This window comes from Parasteatoda tepidariorum, chromosome 7 (assembly GCF_982258835.1).
Source record: "Parasteatoda tepidariorum strain Cologne lab strain chromosome 7, Ptep-v5.0, whole genome shotgun sequence".
Taxonomy (NCBI): domain Eukaryota; kingdom Metazoa; phylum Arthropoda; class Arachnida; order Araneae; family Theridiidae; genus Parasteatoda; species Parasteatoda tepidariorum.
This window is the reverse complement of record NC_141761.1, coordinates 106,397,860-106,421,778: the sequence shown is the minus strand read 5'-3', so window position 1 is coordinate 106,421,778 and position 23,919 is coordinate 106,397,860. Positions and strand designations below refer to the sequence as shown.

The window sequence follows — 23,919 nt, the reverse complement described above, 5'->3', positions numbered from 1 at the left end:
ACAACTGAAATTTAGAATAGTGTGATTAAGAAAAATATGTGAACTGTTTGCAATTTCAAATTAATATTGGAATGTACAGTTTTAGAATTTTCTACAGTGAAAAGTTTTCGGAACTTCAGTTTTCAAAAAAGTATACAAAAACTAGACGTTAAGAACGTATCCAATGAGCGAGCAAAGCGAGCATTGGATTGCGAAGCAATCCAAAATGAACTGCGAAAGCAGTTCCGGGGGTTGGTGAGCGCCAGCGAGCAGGGGGCGAAGCCTCCTAGTCTAAATATAATTCTCTGATCCAAAAATAATTCCCTGCAAAATACCACTTTTATTTTTTATTAATATGCATTTGACTTTTTACATCATTTTAAAGAATGCAATTTTAAATGGCAAAATACAAAATTTAAACGAAATCGGTCAAATTGTTCCTGAGAAGTAGAACTTCAAAAAAGCTGTATTTTAAAAATCAAATATCTCAGGAACTATTCAACCGTTTTCAATCAAAATTTGTATTTTGCCAAGTAAAATGACATGTTTAAAAATGATGTAAAACATTTTATACCTTACAATTCAAATTTTTTTGGCTGTTATTAAACCAAATAATAAAAAATAATAAATACTTACTTAAAGTGATATTTTACATAGAATTATCTTTTGATAAACGAATTTCATAGTTGTGTGCAAAAAATTTTTAATTCACTTAAAAAGTTCTTGAGATATGGCGAAATACGGAAAAGTAGAATTAACATTAAAGGATCATAACAGGGATAATTAACATAAAAATAAAGAATAAAGTCAGTGTTTTCACTACAGCGCGAGAACGCGAGAATCTCGCATATTTTTTTATATTCTCGCATTAAAAAATGATTACCGCGAGAAATTCGCGCATTCTATAAACCAATTTCAAAATTCGCGAATTTCTCGCATTTTGAAAAAAATTTCTCATTTGCGCCATTTAGAATAAAATCCGTTTCACTTTTCTTCCTGGATCTTTTATTATTTTCAACATCTGCCTATCTAGTTTCCCTATTTACCAGTATTGTTCAGAACCATCAAGAACAACAAAACACAATCCTTCCGAACCTCTTTCAGAACGCATTTCTCTGCAACCACGTGTTTACCGTAGGTAAGGTTTCTTCATGTAAGACGTTCAAATTTTTTGCTCGTTAATGTAAGATGGACAAATACCTTGTAAAGCCAATATCTTCTACTCCGAAACGGACAAATGAAAATTAAATAAATGTGGGTAGAAACGATCAAAACGAAACAAATACGCATTTGAGCAACCTAATGAGAATAGCTGATGAAAAAGTAGATGTAGAACATTTTCCATATGATGATGCAGCAAAAATATTCAATGCTTTAAAAATTAGAAGATGTTAAAAATGCATTATAATTAAAGAAATTATTTTTTTTTTCAAGTCTCTTTGTGTTTTTTTTTTTTTGAAATCTCACTTAACTTTTTGAAATCTCACCCTGTTTTTGAGAAAGGGTGAGAAATTCTCACCCATTTTTTTTCTGAGATGAAAACACTGAAAGTGTAAAAATGAAAAACTGCAAACAAAATTTCAATGCAGTTCTAGAAGAAATAAAGAAATGTGATCGCTCTTGCCAGACACCTCTTTTAGAACTTCTATACAAATCTATCTAGAAAAGTTTAGAGAGGTAGCTCTGACAGTAAGAGCTCTTACTCCTATTCAAAATAGCGTGGAAAGACCATTTTGCTAGGAAGATTATCGAATCGATTCCACGTTCCCCAATTAATGAAAATCTTGCCAAAAAGCTATAGTGCTTCTCAAAAATTAATAATGCCCGTTTTTCTATTTCGTAATAAATGTTAATTAAAATAAATAATCTGCCATGCTCCAATTTTTTCTGTAGCAACTATTACTTCCTTTATATTTTAAAAAAAAAATAAGCTGCAGCAAATGTTTACTTATATATGAGAGAGTCAGAGTCTTTAAGTTTAAAATTCCGAGCGTTGTAGTCCGCCATTTTCCCAATCAACTTCATAGTCCTGTTAAAAATAATCAAATTTATAAATTCTGTGTTTTAACAAATAAACCTGAGAGAAAAGTATTAGTTTCTCTTTCTCTTTTAATTATTTTTATTTTCTAAAGTTATTAGCTAATGGCCGCCAAATTATAGGTGGGAAAATAACATCGCAAGAACATTTAAAAATTAATGAAGTTGGAAATAGAGTTTCTACAGACTTATAAAGGGTAAAACTAGATGCAAAATTTAAATGAAATAATTGAGATATAATCAAGAAAAAAATCTGATAATTTATTTGAATGTATAATAACTCTAAATATGAAAAAAAAGACTTTGATAAAAAAAAAATAATTAAAAACACTCATTGTTACCAAAAAAAAAAAAAAATAATCACTTAAAAATTTATAATGAAATAAAGTTTTACAAGAACTGATAATCATTTTTAATTTAAAATTATGCACACATTTCGATGCTTACCTTCGCCCAAGAAGTACCAGCAACAATGACACTACCCTTTTTTAGAGTACCACGCTGAATTAATGCTGTAGATACTTTTCTGAGAAATAAAAATTAAGGTAAAATAAATTTCATAAAAGTAATAACCAATTTTAAATTTAAATTTATACAAAACAAATTCTGATAATGCAGAATATAAAAACATTTATTTATTATTGGTCAATTGTCTCTTACAGCACATTTTGTCAGCTGATATACATTGAAAATTAATTTTTTCTTTTTTTGTGTACTTAAAACAGGAAAATTAAAGAAAAGTTGTTCCTTAATTTCAGTTTTTTTCCTTTTAGTCTTTCATATTTAAATATTTAAGTTACTGTGTGGTACTTGAAATGCTTAGAATCAACATTTGCCTTGTGTTTTTTAAACAGGTTTTTCTATTAATTTTACTTTGACTTTTTTTTGTGTCAATATTTAAGTTACGATTTTATGCTTGAAATACAAAATTAATCACATTGTTGCATGTTTTCAAAGCATCTAAAAACATAAAAATGAAAATTAGTAAAACAAGTTAATACTTCTTCTATGATTTTTATTTACAGATTGTTATTATTTACGGTTTACTTACAACAAAAGAAGGTGGGGTGATCATTTTAAAGAAACCTTGAACAGAAAAAATCCCGCTGTTTTGAAAGATATTTCAGGAGACAGACAATTATCGCAGGTCCAACAAATCAGTTCGAGGTGCATCAAGCAAAAAAATTGCTTAAACATGGTAAAGCTGCTGGCAGTGATAACCTACCTGGTGAACTCTGGTGGAGTTTAAAAACTGCAATCAAGGGTTTAACTGGCCTGTTTAATAAAATCTTGAAGAGCGAAGAGTGGCGTAATGTCTGGGACGAAGGTCTGCAGATAGAACTACCAAAAACATTTAACGATATGTGACAATGACGATATGAAAGGAAAATGACAATATGTAACAATGGAGCCCTGATGGCTCAGGGGATACAGCGGTCGCCTTCTAATGAGGTGAACTGGGTTCGAATCCCAGCTATTTCTGGTCAATACGAATCTGCATCCAGCTTTGACCGACCACAATGCTGACGTAAAATATCCTCAGTGGTAGACGGATCAAGGGGTTAGAGTCCCCTTGCCGTCAGGCTGACCATGGGAGGTTTAACGCAAGGTGAGTGGTGTAACACATGGGAGGTATAATGCAAATGCATCAAATAGTCCTCCACGAAGGCAAAAATTGTCCCAATACTTAATCAAGGAGTTACCCTGTCTTCTGGAGTGGATTCAAAATTTCAAGGATACAGAGTTGAACATTAGTAGCCGTAAGCCCAAAAATTGGGTCAGTTGTTCAACGACTTTTATAAAATAAAATATGTGACAATGACGATATGAAAGGAAAATGACAATATGTGACAACTGGAGAGGAATCATTTTCTTAAATATATGTAGCAAAAGTTTCACTAGAATAGTGCTGTGAAGAATTTAAAAAAAAAAAAATCAACAAAAGCCTCTGACCAGAGCAAGCACATTTCAAAGCTAATAGATCATGTGTCGACCACATTGCAACATTAGGAATTATTGTTGAACATTCTATTGAAAGGCAATTAACAATATATTTAAATTTCATAGATTTTGAAAGGGCTTTCAATAGTTTACACAGAGAAACACTCTGAAATCTGCTGAAGTACTATGGAATTCCTAATTGTTTTGCAAACATCATCAAAAATACATATAAAAATTACAATATACGAGCTATCACTGCTGGTCAAGAATCAGAATCCTTTGGAGTTGATTTGGGTGTTAGACAGGGTTTTTAGCTTTCTTTAACAATCTTTTTAATTACTTTTGACCGGATTATGAAGAGAGTATGAGAGAATAGAAGGGGTGTAAGATGGAATCTTGCTGAATATCTTTTTGATCTCGATTTTGCAGACAAACACCCATCAAGAAAAAGCAAACAAACACAATAATTTTAAACGTAGAGGCAAAGAAAATGGATCCTATTATCAATCGAAATGAAACTAAAATTTTGAAAATTAATCCTAAACATTAAATTACATATTCTTGGAAAATAACAAACTAGAGGAAGTAAACAGTTTTATGTATCTTGAAAGTATAATTAACAAAGGAATTGATGAAGATATATGAAGATTAAACAAAGCCCAAAGCAAATACGCTCTCAATAAATTCTGGAGAAAAACAAAAACAAACAAATTCTACATAAATTTAAATTTTCAATTCTATTGTAAAATCAGTCCTACTCTATAGACTTGAGACATGACACTAGAATAAAAATAACACAATAAAGCTTCAAGTATTTATTAATAACTGTTTAAGAAGAATCTTGTGTTATCAAACAGTTCCATAAGATTTATAATGCAGAAATCTTCAGAAAAGCAAAACAGAAACCGATTGAACCAGAAATTAGAAAACGTAAATGGAAATAAATTGGTCATGTTCTATATAAACCAGATAAATTTTAAGTAAAACAAGTTTTTGATTGGAACCCTCGGTATATTTGGCACGGGACAATGGTAAGAGTATTGAGAACAATTAGAAAGACATGAAGGGAGATAAAACATCTGGCCACAAATAGAATGAAATGGAGAGCTATGATAGAAGCCCCATGTTCCAATTTGGAGTAAAGAGATATATGTATTGTTCAGAATTTATTTTTGTTTGCAAAGCAATAGATTCCATCAGCAAAAAAAAAACATGTTGAAAAAGCTTTTGCTCCAGAGTTAAAGATAATTTTGCTGTGCTAAAGAATTTTCTTTTAGTGAAGTGCTTGCATGCTCAAATAACATTTGTGCCATTAAATGAACGTAATGAGCGGCAACTACCATAGAAAGTTTCCTAGCTCCCCCCAGTAGAAAATTTAAACTCTTTTGATGGAGGTTAGATCATCCTACAAGGGTCATAGGAGTGCTTTGTTCAATCCCTGCTCATGGCCGATGAGCATCTTTCTCACATGCACTCCTCCACACTGGTGACAATGAACACTGCAAAGTTCAATCCTTGATGGACGGCAGCATTACACTGCTTTACCTCGCTCCACGGTTCGCCTTGATTCGACCATTTATTAAGTCGAAGAAAAAATCCCATACATCTCAAGCTTTCCAAATCACCCTACTCCGGGTGATTGACAAGAGAGACAAATTTATATCTTTAAGCAGATTTTAGTTTTAACACACTAAGCTGCACAAAAAGTAATAAAAACTCACATTAAACAAATTGGTACAAAGAAATCATATTCTTCCATTTCTAAAATCAAATTTCTCTTAATATCAACAAATAATTTATTGATTAATATATATGTTTTACAGAATGTCACCTTATTAAAACAAAGCAATACTAAAATAGCATGATGAGACAAATTTGTCAAGCTTAAAAGTTACTTAAAAGTTCATTCAGAAATTAAAACCTTTTTTTTAGTTTTAAAATTACTGAATTCAGTGAAAATTCTCAAAAGCTAAACATGTTTGGGCTTTAATTTGAAAAAATACTGAAATTAAAGTTCAAGTGGAACCCTAATTACATAATTAAAAAAACATAAAACATAATTAAAAAAATAAAATTTTTATGAAGTGTATATACACTTTACCCTTTTGAAGTGTCTAGGCTAGCCTCTAAGACAACGCCCTCTACCATTCCTTTTGGGTCACCAGCCACACCCATCACTTCTGCTTGTATCAGGATAGCATCTGTCAGGTGATCTAAGTTGATTTTCTGTATTTCACAATAGGTAAAAAGCTTAATTTACATAACTAATTGACAAAAGGGAAAAAAACAGTGTTACCTATAAATGATTTCCTGCATTATTATTATTGATTTATTTTTATATAGGTTGATCATAATTGAAGAGTTTAATGGAAAAATAAGTTAAGGAGTTAGACCATAAGTAGCTACATAAAAAAAGCATTTTTAGGAATTATTTTCAACAAAAAAATGGAACAAATCAAAATTCTGAAAAAGTTTTTTTATTACATGAATAGTGAATATGTTCACAATTCATATAACAAAATATTTCCAAATCATAAGTTGACAAATGATTCCAAAATAAATTTTTGGGAGAAATACAAAACAAAATGGTGGCTGAAAACTTTATCGCTTAGAAAATTTTTTAAAAAGTAGATAACCGGAACAATAGCATTTATACTTTTTATGGTGTTAACAAGTTAGTGAGGCAGGATGTTATGTTAAGATAAAAACAATTTTTCCTTTCTTGATTATGCACATGAATAGAAAAGTACAAAGAATTTCTTTAACACAATGTTTGCAAGAATACAACTTTTCTGTTTAAGCCCTTAACGATCAGTTAATTTTCAAGAAATACACAATTTTTTGTGTGATAAATTTCAAAACATAAAATACAGAGTACGTAGCATGAAATATAAATAGACGTATTTGATTAGTGCTGACATCTAGTTTAAAATAAACTAACTATCTACAATTACCTTAAAAATATCCTGGTACTGCCATTTGGTGTGTAAAATGAGAAATAAAATGTTTTCCCGGCAAAAGAAATGAATTAATTTTATTCTTATTGGCACATTACTTCTGAACACTCCAGCCCGGAAATATCATGGGAGCAAGAAGTAGAGGGCGAAACCTAACCCCGTTATTTTCACAAGAACAAGAAAAGGTTAGTCAAGTACTTAAAAAAACAGCAACATTGTTTTGAACATTAATAGTGTTTATTTACTGTGTTATGCAATTTTTTTTTAGTTTCTTAATTCAGATATGAAGTAAATTTGCATAAAAATAAAAAAAAAGTTATTTGAGGTTTTATAAATATACATATGTATATACAGTCACTTCACAATATCATGATCATTGATAACATAATATTTTAGTACCATGTAAAATTTCAAATTGTACGATGTTGCTAATAAAGAAAATATCTTTCAACAGAACAAATTTTATGGTAACTTTTGATTTTACAAAGGATTTTTGATCATTAAATTTGATTTTCCTAATTTCTGAAGAAGTAAATATGTTTTCTAAAATTTCAATTTTCAAAATATTTTCTTGAATTATTTTATGAATCACTTCTCAAAACCCTAATAAAAAAGAGTTTATCATTTTTGAAAAGAGCTCAATCATTTGTTTCTGAATAAGAAAACATACAAGATCAAATTGGAAGTCATTAAGGAGAAATCTTCAGAGGAAGGCATTAGCCCACATTGGGCTGTCTGGCCAACTATGATGATGAGACATACAAGATATGTTTATAGATAAAGATATCCACTCTGAAAGAATTTGCTAAATTTAATTAATCCAAAACAAACAGTTATTCATAAGGAAATAGTTACTGTAAACAATAAAGTTTCAGCTTGATGTGATCATGAAGAATAAGAAATAATAAAAGATTACAACACCTGGAGAGGCGTCAGAAAATGTTGATGATCAAACAAAAGAACTTCATTAAAATGTAAAAGCATAGTTATGCATGTTATACAACTTTTAAATGTCAATACAGTTATCATTTTGAATGAACTTTAAAAAAAAATCTTTCAATATTCAATTAAAATATTTAATTTTCAGTGAATCTTGAATGTCCTAAATTTTTAAAGTTTTCCTTCATGTTCGTAATAATGAGGCTCGACAATATATATATAGTCAAAGCCCGTTAACGTCAACTCGAAGGGGAACAAAAAAAAATTTCATGTTATCAGTTCAGAAATTTTTTTGGTGAAAATCTTATAATACACAAATATTTTCTGTTAACCTATTTGCATTTTCTTATCTTAAATTCCTATTATAAATAGGTCAATATAGATTTCATTTCAACAAATATTTAAGTTTCACACTTTGTATTTAATTAATAACTTCTATACATCTCAAAATAAATGCAATTAATTACTTTAAAAGATAAAATAAAATTATAAAGTAAAAAAAAAATATAGTTCAGACAAAATTAAAATAATAAACTTATTTTTGGAGCTCAATTTTTTAAAAATTCATTTATACCTAATAAAAATTGCTGAAAAGTAACTAACTAATAGAAGTAATCTGATTTATTGTACAAGTTAGAGAGGATTATCACAAAATAATCGGTAATAGCTTGCAGTTTTAGTTTCTTGTTTGCATACACTTCCAATAAGTCTTATAATTTATCAACTGTCTAAAAACTGATGCAAATTTTTATTTTACATTACAAAAGAACAAATAGTTTAATTGCTTTTTCCATCAGAGAGAAGTAAACCAAATGACCTGTGAAATTTAAGAAAAATTTTAGCTTCACAAGTCTTTGTTCCCAGAAATACAATTCAGCAATATCAATTTCTTAGAACAACTTATGAAAGTGTAGGGGAAATTATCATCTCAAAAATAAGATGTTTAAGAAAATAAATAAATAAAACAAAAACTGCCAATATTTTTTAAATAAGAAACTTTATAAACATGTTTACTTAGTAATAATTATGAAAGAATTTTTTTACATAAAGAAATATTTTCAAACTAAAATATTTTTTAAAAAAGTACACATTAATAAAACATTTTAAGCAATAAATCGATAATTATTCATACAATTTAATGACTGAAATACTTTTTTTCTAAGAATTAAAAATAATTTTCATAATAAACTAAAAAAAATAAATTACACAACAGTAATACACAATCAATAATAAATGAAGAAAATGTTCAATCCCATTATTTTACCACCCTATTTTGTAAATATCCAAGTATTTTGAATTTCAATAGAATTGTATGGCTCAGAAATTAGATAAAAATGAGGAAACCTTCCAAAAAAAAATCCGCATCAATTGAATATGCATCACTAACATAAAAACATAATATATAAGTCTTTCTTAAGAAAGCATACCTTTAAAGCAGATATTGGAATTGCTTGCACTTCTCCTCCAAGCTCTTCCACTTGTATGCCACAACCAAGAAGATCTTGCATCACTCTTTTCTGAAAAAAAATTCAAAAATACAAATAAATAGAACACGTCATGATACTTTATTTTATAACCATGCACAGTTGGCCAACATCCAAGGTTTCGTGGCCAAAAGTGGTATTTCAATAAAATTTGTTTCAAAATTTGGGGGGTTTTATTTAGGGGTTTTTATGCGCAGGGGAATTGAATTCATAGTTGAAATTTTGAAACACACTAAAAATACCCAAAAAAAAAACAAAATGGCGACTGAAATATGGCAAGCAAAAATAAAAAATCATAATATAGTACGCTTAAATAATTAAATATAGCAATGAAAATACAATAATTTATATTAAAATTTTATATTTTATAATTAAAAATGATAATTAATATTATAATTAAAATTAAAAATTAATATTATAATTAAAATTAAAAATTAATTTTATAATTAAAAATGACATAATTTTATATTAAAAATAAAAAGCAAATTATATTTCCGAAGTAATATTACAAAATAACGCGAATTAATTAGAAAATAACGCAAAAACTTGAAGAAAAAAAACATTATTTTGTGCAAAAAGGGACAGGTTTTTTCGAGAGAAAAAACATCAAAGAAGACAACAAGCTAATTACCACGCGGAACTTTTTGGAACTAAGTTTCGAAAGTCATTGAAACATTGTAAAATGTCAAATGATAAGATATAAACTATAAGTTTGTCAAGAGTATTAACTAATCCAACAAACTGAAAAAGTGTACTACAATTTCAGACTAATTACTTTGATAAAAATGTAACAGTAATGTGAAATTCCTATATATATTTCTGAAATAAAAATGTAAAAGTTAAATTTAAAAAAAATTTTTAAACATATTTTTCATTACATTGTACTCTTGTGGGTCCAAAAAGTAAATTATAATGTTTGGAATGATTATGAATACTTAATTTGGGCTATATTAAAACTGCTTACACACATTTTAGTTGAAAATTTAATTTTTGACTTTAAGCCAAAGATCATGGTCTTCTGGCCCACAGTGCCATGGTTGAACAGCCGACCCAATTTTTTTGTTTTACGACTACTAATTTTCAATTCCACAGCCTTGTAATTTTGAACCCAAACAAGAAGACAAGGGAACTCCTGGATCAAGCATTGGGAGAAATGTGTCTTTGTGGAGGGCTTTTTGATGGAACTAACCCGCATTTGTGTTACCTGGAGAGGAAGACCACAAGAACCTCTCACGGTTAGCCTGATGGCAAGGGGACTCTAACCCATGATCCGTCTATACTGAGGACATTTCAAATCAGTACTGTGGTTGGTGCAAGCTGGATGCGGAATTCGTATCGACCAGCCATTGCTGGGATTCGAACCCGGTTCACCTTATAGGACGGCGAATGCTCTATCCCCTGAGCCATCGCGGTTCATTGAGACCATACAACCCAGATCGTGGCTACCCCCAGATGCAAATGTGGAAAAAAAATTACCTGTTTACCCTGTACATATTGTACACAATATATCAAGAGGAAACACAATCACTGTGCTCTTGCATGAGCTGTATTGGGCTAATTATACTAGCTATAATTGCTAAAAAAACTTAAGGAAAAAGGAACAGCTGAACATACTTAAAATAAATAATGCTATAGTAAATAAACTAGTTTAATATAGTTATAATATCATTCTTAAATATTCCATAGATTGTATTTCAAGTGGTTACCATTTTTTTAAAAGACAAAAATAAGAAACAAAATTCCTTGTATTTTCACAGTTTCTAATGAAAAATTTCCCTGTTATTTTAGATGATTTTTTAATTCCCTGTGGATGTCAACCCTGTAAGAGTACCAGATGATGACTATTTTGATTAGCAAATTTTGTTTATAGAAGTGAATTCAGCGTTAACAGGGAAATGTTATTATGAACATGTACAAATATTATGAATATTTTTATGTATTATGAATTTGCATAAATAAACTAAAATCGAAATTTTCAAATATTAAATTAATAAATAAAAATATTATCATTTTAAAATTATAAAGACAACTATTGTATTAATGTGATACTGTAGTAGTAAAACCTTTTGTTTACTGAATTAATGTTAACCTTTGAGGTGAATAAAATATTTAATTTCCTGTAGCCAGAAATGCATAAATTGGTCGACAGTTCTAGAATTATAAAATAAAATATAGTAATGCAATAAATTGGTATTACAAACTTAGTCTAAAATAAAAAATTTTGAAAAATTAAATAAAGCAGAGAAAATATTACTATTTGAGTAATAAATTGTTATTGCTGTACTGATGATGGAAAGTACAGCAATAACCATTTGCTGCAGCAAAAAAAAAAACTTTTTTATAAAGAGCTTTCAATTTGAATGTTTTTTTATGATTATTGGGAGAGATTTACTTAAATCCCTAAATTTATAGCAATTAAATAAAAATAGCAATATTAAAACAAAACAATACTTACCACATCATGGTTGGCTTTGTCAATTTTATTAACTGCAACAATAATAGGCACTAAAATATCAATAGAAAAGATTATAAGAACCACAAGATACAATAATGATATAAACAGATTTAGCACATAAAATAAATTTCAAAAGTGTTAATTTTTTCCTTTTTTTTTATCTCAGATAAGAAAAAAACTTATTACATTTATGTGAAGAAACATGTTAGAAAATAAAATAAAAAAAAGCATATCAAGTTCTTATTAAATTAATAAATTATATTCATTAAAGTAAGAATCAAATATGAAAGCAAACAGTTTTCATTTTCTATCACAAGAAAATTCTGTTGAAAAAAGTGTAAAAGTTCGCAACTATGTCATCAAATAAAACATGCCTGATAAGCTACTTTTTACTGAATGCAGATAATGCCAGTATTACAATAAGAGTTCTTAAATTAATAAATTCTATTCATTAAAGTAAGAATCAAATATGAGAGCAAACAGTTTTCTTTTTCTATCACAAGAAAATTCTGTTGCAAAAAGTGTAAAAGTTAGCAACTATGTCATCAAATAAAAGATGTCGGATAAGCTACGTTTTACTGAATAAATTATAGAACTGAAGAATAATTCTTTTGTTACTGATTTTATCATAAAGAAGTATAACAAGAGTATACAAGTACAAATTTTTATAAAGTCTTAAATGAAATAATATTATAATGAAATATATTAATCTTTAATATTAAATTTTGCTATTAAAAAAGTTAACTTTTAAAACAATAATGCAAACAATTAAATCATATTTGTATAAAAAATAACTATAAAAAAATCTACATTTATATTATCTGACTTAAGTTTTAAAATTTTAAGAATATTTTAATGAACTAAACTGAGTATTTTAAAATGTAGCCATATTTTAAAATATAGAAGTTGTTAAAAGAACGAGTTATAGAAGTAGGAGTTCTTTTCCAGCAATCTTAAAAGTATTTATTCAAGATAACTACAATTCTTAAGATGAATAAAAAATTATTTTCGGACTTCTAAATGTTTTTGTTAAGGAGATTTAAAGCTCTTGTAATAGATAATGCCAGAGTTACAATAAAAGTTCTTAAATTAATAAATTATATTCATTAAAGTAAGAATCAAATATGAAAGCAAATAAAAAAATTGTTAAAAGAACAAGTTATAGAAGTAGGAGTTTTTTCAGCAATTTTAATAGGCTTGCTTCTGGAGGTTTAAGATTGAAAAAATGTAATACCAGTCGGAATCACTTACATGCTGAGTATCTGAGTAAAGTATCTGGACAAAGGCAAAATTTTACGATTTACTGAATTAATTTAGCATAAATTTTAGAAATCTTTTCACACAAAAAATATTTGCACACAAGATAAAAGTCATTTGACATTAAAATTAATCTCCCAAATCAAAAGCTCTGATCAGAAGTAACGAATCGCTGTACTTTCTTTATACCTATTAAATTTTAAATTTTTTATACTTAAAAACTGAAACAAACATTTAAAAAAAAAACAGTAAAAAAGTTTATGAAAATTTTATCTTGAGAAAGCGCCGGTCTAGGTAATACCTTTTCCAGTAAATGAGCCCAATTCGGGCTTATGCTATCTCATTTCTCATGTCAGATATGATTGTCATTCCAGATTAGGAGGTCATGTATTCTATTAAACAGCATGTTTTAGTGGGACTGAAATATCACAGACCTACTGCATTTGTATTCCTTTCAAGAACTCTGCACAGAGTACAATGTAAATCTAAAATTTCTGCATAAAATTTTACATCTTTTATAATAGACATACTGTTTGTTTCATTCCTTCACCATCTCTAGTTTCAAAGATTTTTAATTTATATATATATATATATATATATATATATATATATATATATATATATATATATATATATATATATATATATATATATATATATATATATATATATATATATATATATATATATATATATATATATATATATATATATATATATATATATATATATATATATATATATATATATATATATATAAAATATGGAAAAAATTAAAAGATTAATGAAAAGAAAAGAAGAAGAAAATATTTTGTAAAAAATAATTCTTTTTCTACCTCTATTTTAATTAATCTTTAATTTTTTCAATGTTTCCTCCATGTTTTTAACTTATTTTATGAGTTCTACATACTTTGAGCTTATGAGCATCAAATAAAACTTTTTAATGTTCTTAATTTTCTACGTTTTCCTCTTTTTATCCTTTTTGTCTTTATTGTGATATATATATATATATATATATATATATATATAAATAAATACAAGAAAACACTAAGAAAGTTAAGAAAAACAATAAGTATCATTTGTATTAATATATTTTGCTTTGGCTTTATTGATACAATATCAGAAAGCACTCTGTTTTGCGGATATAATCGTGTGGGCTGAAGAAAAGATTATATCTTTTTTTTCCAGATTTTTTTCCGGTTTTTTAATTAAAATTTCATTTTTTTTTTTTTAAATAATATGTTGTTTGTTATTTTTTTACTTATTATTTCCCACCCCCTTTTTTCATATGTCTATAATTTTTCTTTGTTTTATTCTTCATTTTGAACTTATATATATATATATATATATATATATATATATATATATATATATATATATATATATATATATATATATATATAACATGAAAATCATAAATTACTAAATTATTCAATATTAAAAAGCACTTTATTTTACATTAATTAAAAGTCCAGATGTAATTCTAAAAGCAGAAGAACAAAGGGTTCTAATTTCATGACATATTTCAAGACATGTTCTAATTTCTTGAGAAGCTAAATTTCAAAACCTAAAAAAGAACTGAATGACGGACTAAAGTTTATGCGCCATATTAAGAGATGTTATTTGAAAAAAATTTCTTTATGTATTTTCAACCTTTTATGCCCTATATTAAATAATACTTGGACTTTATTGAGAAAAAAACTGTGTATTTGTCAAAGCAGGCTTTTTCAAAAAATAAGTTCAAAATATAAGTAAATACTTGCACTATTTCTGTTCTGACCGTTATATTAAATGCGGATTGAATATATAAAAAATATATATGCAGTCGTAATGTATAAAAAAGTTTCAGATAAGACACATTATTTGACATCAATTCCTATGATAACATAAAATGAACACGAACTTTTGTTAAAAAGCATATTCATACACAGTTACCATTTGCTTCACGGGCATATCTAACGGATTCTATAGTTTGTTCCATTATGCCATCATCTGCAGCAACAACAAGTATAACAAAGTCTGTGACTTGAGCACCTCTGGCTCTCATTGTCTTGAAAGCAGCATGCCCTGGCGTATCTAAAAAGGTTATCCTGCCTCCAGGTAAATCAACTATTAAAAGAAATAATGGCTTTTAAATATAGCAACAGTAGTTTTGAATAAACTAAATATCAAATTAGCAAGCAAATTAGAAGCAAATTAATTATCCATTAAGCAAAATAATTATTTTTATAAGTTTATGTATTGAAATTAACTAGAAATTTTTTAAATTCAGAAATGATTATAAATACCATAAAATGTTTTAAAAGAAAATATATACCTGTAAATGCACCAATATGTTGAGTGATTCCACCAAACTCTTTAGAAACAATGGAGGAGTGGCGGAGTGAATCCAGTAGAGTAGTTTTACCGTGATCTACGTGACCCATTATAGTGACCACAGGAGGTCGCTTCACTAAATCTTCGGGATGAGGAGGTGGCCTGAATTTAGAATTCATGTCTGTTACAATCAACAAACCAAATTTTTATTCATCAAGATTATTATATATAGCACCCTTGCAAGAAAAGTGACACAAGTCAAAAAACAGTAATTTTGAGGTTATGTCAATAAAAAATATGTATGAAGTGCCCCATCAAGCTCAAAAAGTGTCACATCTCTAACTCGGAATTTATCCAGCAGAGAGCAGTTGAGTTAGTTTTGAGTCTAATTCTGAATAAAGATTATCTTATTCATTAAGTTGATTTCTCTCAAATGCTGCATTTTAGAGTTATGACACTTTTCTTGTCGTGGTGCGATCTGTGTCATTATTCAACATTTGTCTAGTAACATAAAAATTTAAAACTTGATTAATTATTAGTAGGGCCCTATAAATTATGCGAAGATGCGGAGGATGCGGAAACCCGCATAATTTACAATTTTCCGCGTAATTGCAGCATATCTGTATAATTTTTACTTTTCAGCAAAATGTATTCGTTTACCAGATAAATTTCTCCTTAAGGGTTTTTTTTCAATTGAAATATATCTTCTTTTTCAATTCCAAGAATCTTTTTGGTCAGGTGGTCAGTTCTTTCCAAGAATCCCCCCCCCGGCACATAGCTTCTTATCAGTCGCCATTATCTTCAATAGGAAGCTGGTTGAACAGCTTTCGCGGTGTATAGACAATAGAGGTCACCTCTATGGTATAGACCACAGAGCTAAAAAGTTGGGGAAGAATGACCCTCCCCCAAACTCCAGTCCCACCTCTTTTCTTTGTAGTTCCTGGAACTCCACAAGATATTGCTTGAGGGCCATGCATTCCGCTTTATTCATTCTTCGAGTATGCATGCGAATCTTTTCATTTATTGATTTGAAATTAGTTTAACTCATTTCCACACAAATAGTCACTGTAAACATGTCTCTATCTAAAATTAAAAAAAATGCCATCCATATTTCTGCACAGGATAGATGTAAGCAATATCAGAGTATTTTTCACGCTTCGGATGGAATAATGTTCTGTACCTCGTGTAATATTGCCGTGGATCACACAAGAAAGTGTGTTATCGATAAGCATTTGGATAGTAATCGTCACATAACAAATAAAAGAAAAAATGAACAAGAGGACAGCGAAGTGCAGAAAAAAAAACAAGCAACCGTGTCATCAATGTTCAAGAGAAAAACCGAATGTGCTGAAATGCGCAATCTTTTAAACTTTGAAATTGTTGACGCATTTACGAGTGCTAATATTCCGATTGAAAAACTGGATCACCCCAAAATGAGAGATTTTCTGACGAAAAATATTTCGGGTGCAGGTGCTTTACCTTGTGCTAATTCTCTTAGCCAAAATTATTTACCAAAAGTATTTGAAGTAAAGAAGAATGAATTGAAAGAAATTCTTCGTACTACTGATTCACTCTGCATCGGCTTCGATGAAGGCAGTGATGATAAAGACAATTATGTTTTACATATTTTAGCTGTCCCGCAATTTACAGATACTGCAATGATGCATCCTTATCTTCTTGATAGCATTCATCTTGAAGCTGTACAATCGACTACAGTTTCTCAAGCCGTAGTGCAGTGCTTGACAAATATGGAGATTGATTTCAACAAAGTTTCAGCAATCTTAACAGATAACGCAACTTACATGACTCGGGCATACAAGGAAGTGTTGCGTACTCTACTGCCCAATTCAGTGCACATGACCTGCAATGCTCACATTCTTAATTTAGCTTCTGATCAGTGGCGTGAACATTTTTCAGAGGTTGACAAATTCACAGGAAACTTTAAGAAATTGTTCAAGCATTGTCCTGCAAGAAAGCGCCTCTATTTAAAGTTTTTAACGGATAACAATAAGAAAGCTAAACTTTGTCCAGTACCAATAAAGACACGGTGGAATTCTTGGTTTAAATCAGTGCAATATCATGCTGAATATTGTAATGTTTACATAGAATTTTTTAGCAGTGAAATAAACCTTACTCCTGACACTGCTTGTCTCAATCAGTGCAAAGTTTTGGTGGAAAGCAAGTACGTTTGCAAAGATTTTCAATTCATTGCAGAACACGCTCAGTTATTAATGGATACTCTTCTCTTTTTCGAAACATGTGGTGTATCTATTCATAAAGCTTACAATAAGATTTTTGATCTGCGGTCTAAACTTCGATGTAATTCTCAGGCATCATACTCACGAAAAGATTCGCGCAACGTATTTCTTCAAGAAGTGTTTCACAAAACAATTGCAAAGTTGAATACTTACTACTCTCCAGAACTAGACGTATTCAAAAAACGCGGGCCCAAGTTTAGTCAACCTGCATTAAACTTCATGAAAACTGCTCGAGTTTTCGATCCAGAACAAATAGTCAACCTCAATATTGAAGACGACGATGTATTCAAGAATATTCCAGGAATGAGTGGTCAAGATATAAAACTCGAGTATGCTGCTTACAAAGAATATGTAAAAGAATGTTCAAACCAGGACATAATTAGATTCTGGAATTCAGAGGTAGTCTCAGAGAGATTTCCAGAACTTACAAAAAAGGCAAGACAAGTGCTCTCAGTGCTTCCTAATTCAGTAGATTGTGAAAGAGCAGTATCCTGCTACGGCCAAATTTTTACAAAACAAAGACAGAGTTTGAAAGAAAACGCAGCTTCTGGACTAACTTCTCTCCATTTTAATAAACTTTAATAATTGTTCTGATGTAGAAAATGGATGTACAATGCATAAGAAGGTAATTTAGTTGAAATATTTACTGTATTCATTGAAATTTTTTTATTTATTAAAACAGGAAAGAAAGTTGAACTTTTTTAAGAGATTTTTTTTTCAGTTTCAATTGTTTTCTGGGTCATTCGCAACCGATATGCATAATTTTTAAAAGACACCGCATCCTTGCCGCATAATTTTTAAAAATCGCCGCATCCTAGCCGCATAATTTTTAAAAAATTTCCGCATAATTTATAGGGCCCTAATTATTAGGAAAAAAAATACTGACTCAGTTAAAAAATTTCTTAGAATAATGTAATTAAAAAGGTACAGAATGTATTTAATATTTTATTATTTGTATTTTTACTGTGTAAAAAAATACAGGCATTTCAAAATGTGGGTATAAAATGCCCTGTATGCAACACAAATATTTAGCTTCCACTAATTAGAACCTAAAAATTATTTTAATGATTATTAATAATTAAATCATAATTAAAAAAGGATGATTTGTGATTAAGATTCAATTAAGAGTCAAATAAAAATTCAGGAAGTGGTAAATTTCTGTAATCATGTTTTTGACAATTTCGGACTATTCCTATCCTCTTGCCAGCAAAATTACTTAAGGTAGATAAAGTATGTACGTTTCAAGCACTCAAAATAAAGCTTTCATACAGAGACAAATCACACGAGAGTCTGATCATGTGTGGCGCCCTGTGGCAGAGTTGCAGCGACAGGGCAGAACGCTTCAGAGTTCTTACAGAAAGACTTTTCCTTTGAAAAGCAAAAAATTTTACTTTTCTTCTCCACAGAAATTTACACGTAATATTCAGGAATTTAGATAATCACTTTTTGGAAGACCTCAATTTCCGCCAATAGTGTCGTAAATCGATGTAATGTTTCAATTGTATTTTTGGCAGTTATTGATATTGATTTTGACATGGTTTTTAAATATCCCAATATATTTCAAACTATATGGAAAATTTGATTCGTGCATTTGAGTATTTACTTTTTAAGGCAGTAATTCTATCAAATTTTGGGCAGTTATTGCTACTGATTTCTCCATAGTTATGAAGTCTGATATTTCTTACATAATATTATTTAATACAACAACCTAGTCTTGAAACGAAATTTGAGGAGTCTGATTTGTGTGATTTTGTCGTTGATCCTTTTTTTTGGCAATTACTACTACTGATTTCATGATTTTTAATTATTTTTTGTTGTGATGATTATTTACAAAATGCAAAGAAGGAAATAATTTGTGTGTTCCTCCCCCCCCCCCCCAACAAAATGCACTAATATCAACCATAATATTAGAATAAAAAATTATTACATACTCAATTAAAAAATAAATTATTATTGTTTTTTTTTTGTAAACACAGCGCTTTTGTTATTTCAAATTAGCAACATATATGTTTGTTACTATTAAAAGTACCTTGCAAAAAGATATTAGTGCTATAATTATTTATTTTTTTTTTTTTGCAGGTAGCTCGAAAAATTTTGCCACAAGGGCGTGGCAGTTTCTCAGGAAAAATGCTTGAAACGTATATATATATTTATATTTAAGTAATATTGATGCAAATGTGAGTTGTGGAGGTAGTATTTTGTAGATGCATTGCTTAGGTACAAGAAAATAAAGCACTGGTTTTTTAATCTTATTTAAAAAGGATCTGGTTATCAGCTTAAGTTTGGCAGAGCAAGAATTAAAGAAAATTTATAATCTAATAGAAAAACAAATACCTTTTGGTTACATCTTTATTTTTCTTCTCTTCAGCAACTGATCCAGGTGGTTTTACAAGCTGGACTCTAAAGCCTAATCGTTTTGCTATAGCAGTTATAGTGGCAAAATCTGTTATCTCTGAAAAAATTAGCAAATGGTCATTCCTGATATTTTGTTTAAAGAATTTTCTACATTAAATAAGTACACTTTACTTCACTTTACCTTAACTTGACACTGCGTAATACCCTGACAAAAGTGTAGTTCAGCTGATTATGTAATTAAACTATTGAAATATACATTCAGAAATTAAAATCATTTGCAACAACTACAAAAAAAAAAAAAAACAAAAAAAAAAACAAAAAAAAACAGACAAATAAATCTAGCTGCAACAGTTTATAGGGTGCTGAAATTAATGACAAAAAAAAATTAAATATTGTTCAACTTTATAATGCTTGCTTAAATTGTTATTAATTTAACGATAAATACTGGAATCACTTTTAGTTTAATGCTTAGTTTATCTAGAAAACTTAACATTTTGATTAAAATACAAAACAAAGGTACAAATTAAGGAAATTTAGTCACTGGTGTATAAAACCTATAACTCAAAAATATAACTATAATGTAAACCAGACACATTTTCCCTGGCTTGTTTACTGAACTAAAATGAAAAATAATAATGATAAGAATGTGAAATGTTCACAATTAAGACAATAATGTATTTTGAAACAACACAGACCAAAATAAGAAATTAGAAACCAAAAAATCAAAATAGCTTACCATATATAACAATATATTTCCAAATAAAAGCCCTTCTAGGCATAAGCCGAAGAGTACGCTTTTTATTCAGAAATTCATGCAAAATTGAAAACTCCTACATAAGCAGACATGAAGAAAAACGAGGCATACTATGCTTGGAAATAAAAATGGTAAATCTAGTAACGGTTGCACAGTGGGTAAAAGAAGCATGGACCTTCCAAATTCGTAATTAGAAAACTTTAAAAAAAATATCCTTTTCACATTTTTTTATGCATTTCTTTTTCAATTTTTATATTTAGGCAGTCCGTTTTCAATTATTATTTTTATGCTTTGTTTGTAAGTTTTGCAATATTTACTGATTATGGCTAATGCTCAGCAAAAGTAGAAACATTTCTTTTGGCGATAACCTCCTGGAATTTTTTTTAATTAGGGGATCTGATTACAAACCGATCTCCCAACTTTAGATTTTGAAAATTTTCCAAAAAAATTATCGGCTTATAATAAGAAATATACTGTGCCATTCCTTTACATTGATCACTGATTCAAGAGACCACTAATAATTATTTTATGCTGATCTGAGTCAAACTTTAGTGGCTGTCCATTGTTAATTTTGAGTCTTATTTTAATGTTCAAGACAGAAAGTAAATGGAATATTATTGCAAAGTTTGCTGTAAATAGTTAACTGAAATTTGATCCTTAATGATAATAATAATTCACAATTTAAAACTTTTAACTGTATCATTTCGCTGCAACAATTTCTTTACTTTAAAATTTTGCAAATCAAAGAAAATTAGCTTCTTAATGAAGTATATTATCAAAACTTGTATTTTCAATTGAATTGCATTTTAAAAATTAACAATTTATTTTTATTAATGAATCTATTCGTTTGCTAATAATTAATGTTATAAATTTTTTAATATAAATAAGCCTAAAACGTATTTTGACAGAGGTAGCAGAACAATATGTTGAAAAAGTAAGTCACATAGGTTCTTCTTTTAGTTATTTAAAAAGTTTTTTTTTAAAAAAATAGTTCGAAAGTTAAGACATTGGGTTTAGGTCTGTACAGTTCAATAAGTTTTTCCCCATGAACTACAAGACATGCCAGTAATTGAAATATTCATTCCTTCAATAACAGTTTGCTTGAAGAGTTGAGTAGAAGATATGTTAAATGGGAATTTGAAAACATTCGTTCTTTCTAGTTTTAATAAGTAAATGATAATAAATTATAACACTTTAATAGTTTTTGAAAAGAAATGTTATTTACCTGAATCAACCTCCTGATAGAGCTCATAAGTTTCAAGGTAAGAAATAGCTTCAAATACATCATCTAAAAATAAAAAGCAAATAAATTAATAAGACAAAATATTTATGTTGGTAATCAACTTCAAATTATGCGTAACATTTTGAAAATGAATATTGAGAAGAAAACAGCTTCGCTTTGCACATTTAATATAATTTATATAAACTTTTTTTTGTTAGTATGTCTACTTGTTAAAGGGCATTCACTTTTGAGGATTATCTTTGTGCGGCTGTCAGATTAATACTCTACCATATTATTGTCTTTGTTTTAATATATTTAGGTATGTTAAGGTTGAGAATTTTGTATTCTTAAAGATAATTGCTTACACTGTAAATGCTTCTGAGAGTTACTTGTAATTTAAAACAAGAAGTGTACAATTGTAAAATAAACTGTACAGTACAGTGTAAGCTGCTTTTTATTGAACAATAGAGAACACTAAGTATAATCTGAGTGAAATACTTCTGGGAACCAAAACCGGACTAGTAGACCACCTATGATTTCAGACAATGAACTATGGATACAGTATCAATAATTCTTACCTATATCTCTTTGAGTAACATCAGCAATGTCGAGGGGTGTAACTCCTTTCCATAATTCCACAACAGTCTGTTTTGATTTAGGTTTGAACTGAATAACATTTTTAGCTTTCTGAAAACGATGAATTTTAATCAGTCTACAGGGTGTAAAAAAAAGTTTGGAAAATCTAAAAATTGATCAGACATGTCTATGAAAAGTCTGTTTTTTATTTTATAAATTGAGGTGAAATATTTTATAAAAATGATAAAATTGTTTTTTAAAAAAAGAGTTTATTTGCTGCTAATTCTAGAAATAATTTTTTCTTTTTAAAATGAAACAAATAAAATAATATAAACTTATTTATACTCATAATGTGATTTGTAAATTTCTTATCAAATCTTCAAAAGGGAATTCAAGATTAAACAAAAAATTTTCATAATAAATAATGTGCTTGGATTTAAAACTTTTTTATGGATGTTATTTAATCTGTTGACCTTCTTTTCTTGAAGTTATTTAAAATAAAAGTTAATTATACAGTTTAGATAATATAATTATTAATGCAAAATTTTAAATGCCTCATGTCTTTCTCAAGTAACAAGAGTGCACATTTTTTAAATTTACTATTTTATAAAACTATTAAAATTTATCAATTTTTTGTTACATGAATATGAAAGGTAGTATATATTCTTCTTCGTTCATTGGAAAATTGCTCCATTTAAAATAAAGAGATCATGAGTAAAAGCAAACCATGGAATTGTCAAAAATAACTGAGAAATATTAACAAGAAATAGCAATTTAAGAAACAGCATTTTCTTTTGTTATTTTTTCTCCATAAAATTTCATGGTAAATTTTCAAAAATCATATACGAATATTCTGATCATAGAAGTCAGATGAATTTACGCACGCTAAATTTATAACATACTTTAATAGGCAAACAAAATTTAATTAATAATCTCAAATTATTTTATTATTACATTTCTATTTATTTAAAAAACTTGTCAACTAAATTTTATTTTATATTTTATTTTATAACCGTCGTTGAACAGCCGACCCAATTTCATGGGTTTACGACTACTTACGTTCAACTCCGTAGCCTTGTAATTTTGAACCAATCCAGAAGACAAGGAAACTCCTGGATCAGTACCCCCAGAGGTATTGATTTGTTGTGGGAACATGGAGGACTTTGAGACTCGACAGAATTAACGTGCATCAGTCACCATTTACTACACGGGGAGTCTTCGGCCGGCGAGGATCGAACCCTGTCAACTAAATTGACAAAAGGTGACTAACAACTTTGGCATTGCATTACAAATTATATTTAGCATAAATTTTAGAAATCTCTTCACACAAAAACATTTGCACACAAGATAAAATATTATTATTCTCTTTTCAAAATAAATAAAAAAATA

At 28.6% G+C, this 23,919-nt stretch overlaps 1 protein-coding gene across 2 annotated transcripts in view; it reads right to left on the bottom strand.

The window, feature by feature from the left end:
• Positions 1–23,919, bottom strand: part of mIF2 (mitochondrial translation initiation factor 2) — a 46,901-nt gene that overhangs the window by 20,400 nt on the left and 2,582 nt on the right. For both annotated transcript variants that reach the window (XM_043053340.3, XM_071183024.2), the window contains exons 3-11: positions 22,533–22,641; positions 21,958–22,020; positions 19,958–20,075; positions 15,367–15,527; positions 14,985–15,158; positions 11,793–11,842; positions 9,281–9,370; positions 6,059–6,183; positions 2,464–2,542 (exon numbers count right to left, since the gene is read on the bottom strand). In XM_043053340.3, the coding sequence (XP_042909274.2) occupies positions 2,464–2,542; positions 6,059–6,183; positions 9,281–9,370; positions 11,793–11,842; positions 14,985–15,158; positions 15,367–15,527; positions 19,958–20,075; positions 21,958–22,020; positions 22,533–22,641 (969 nt within the window). The remainder of the gene's footprint in view (positions 1–2,463; positions 2,543–6,058; positions 6,184–9,280; positions 9,371–11,792; positions 11,843–14,984; positions 15,159–15,366; positions 15,528–19,957; positions 20,076–21,957; positions 22,021–22,532; positions 22,642–23,919) is intronic.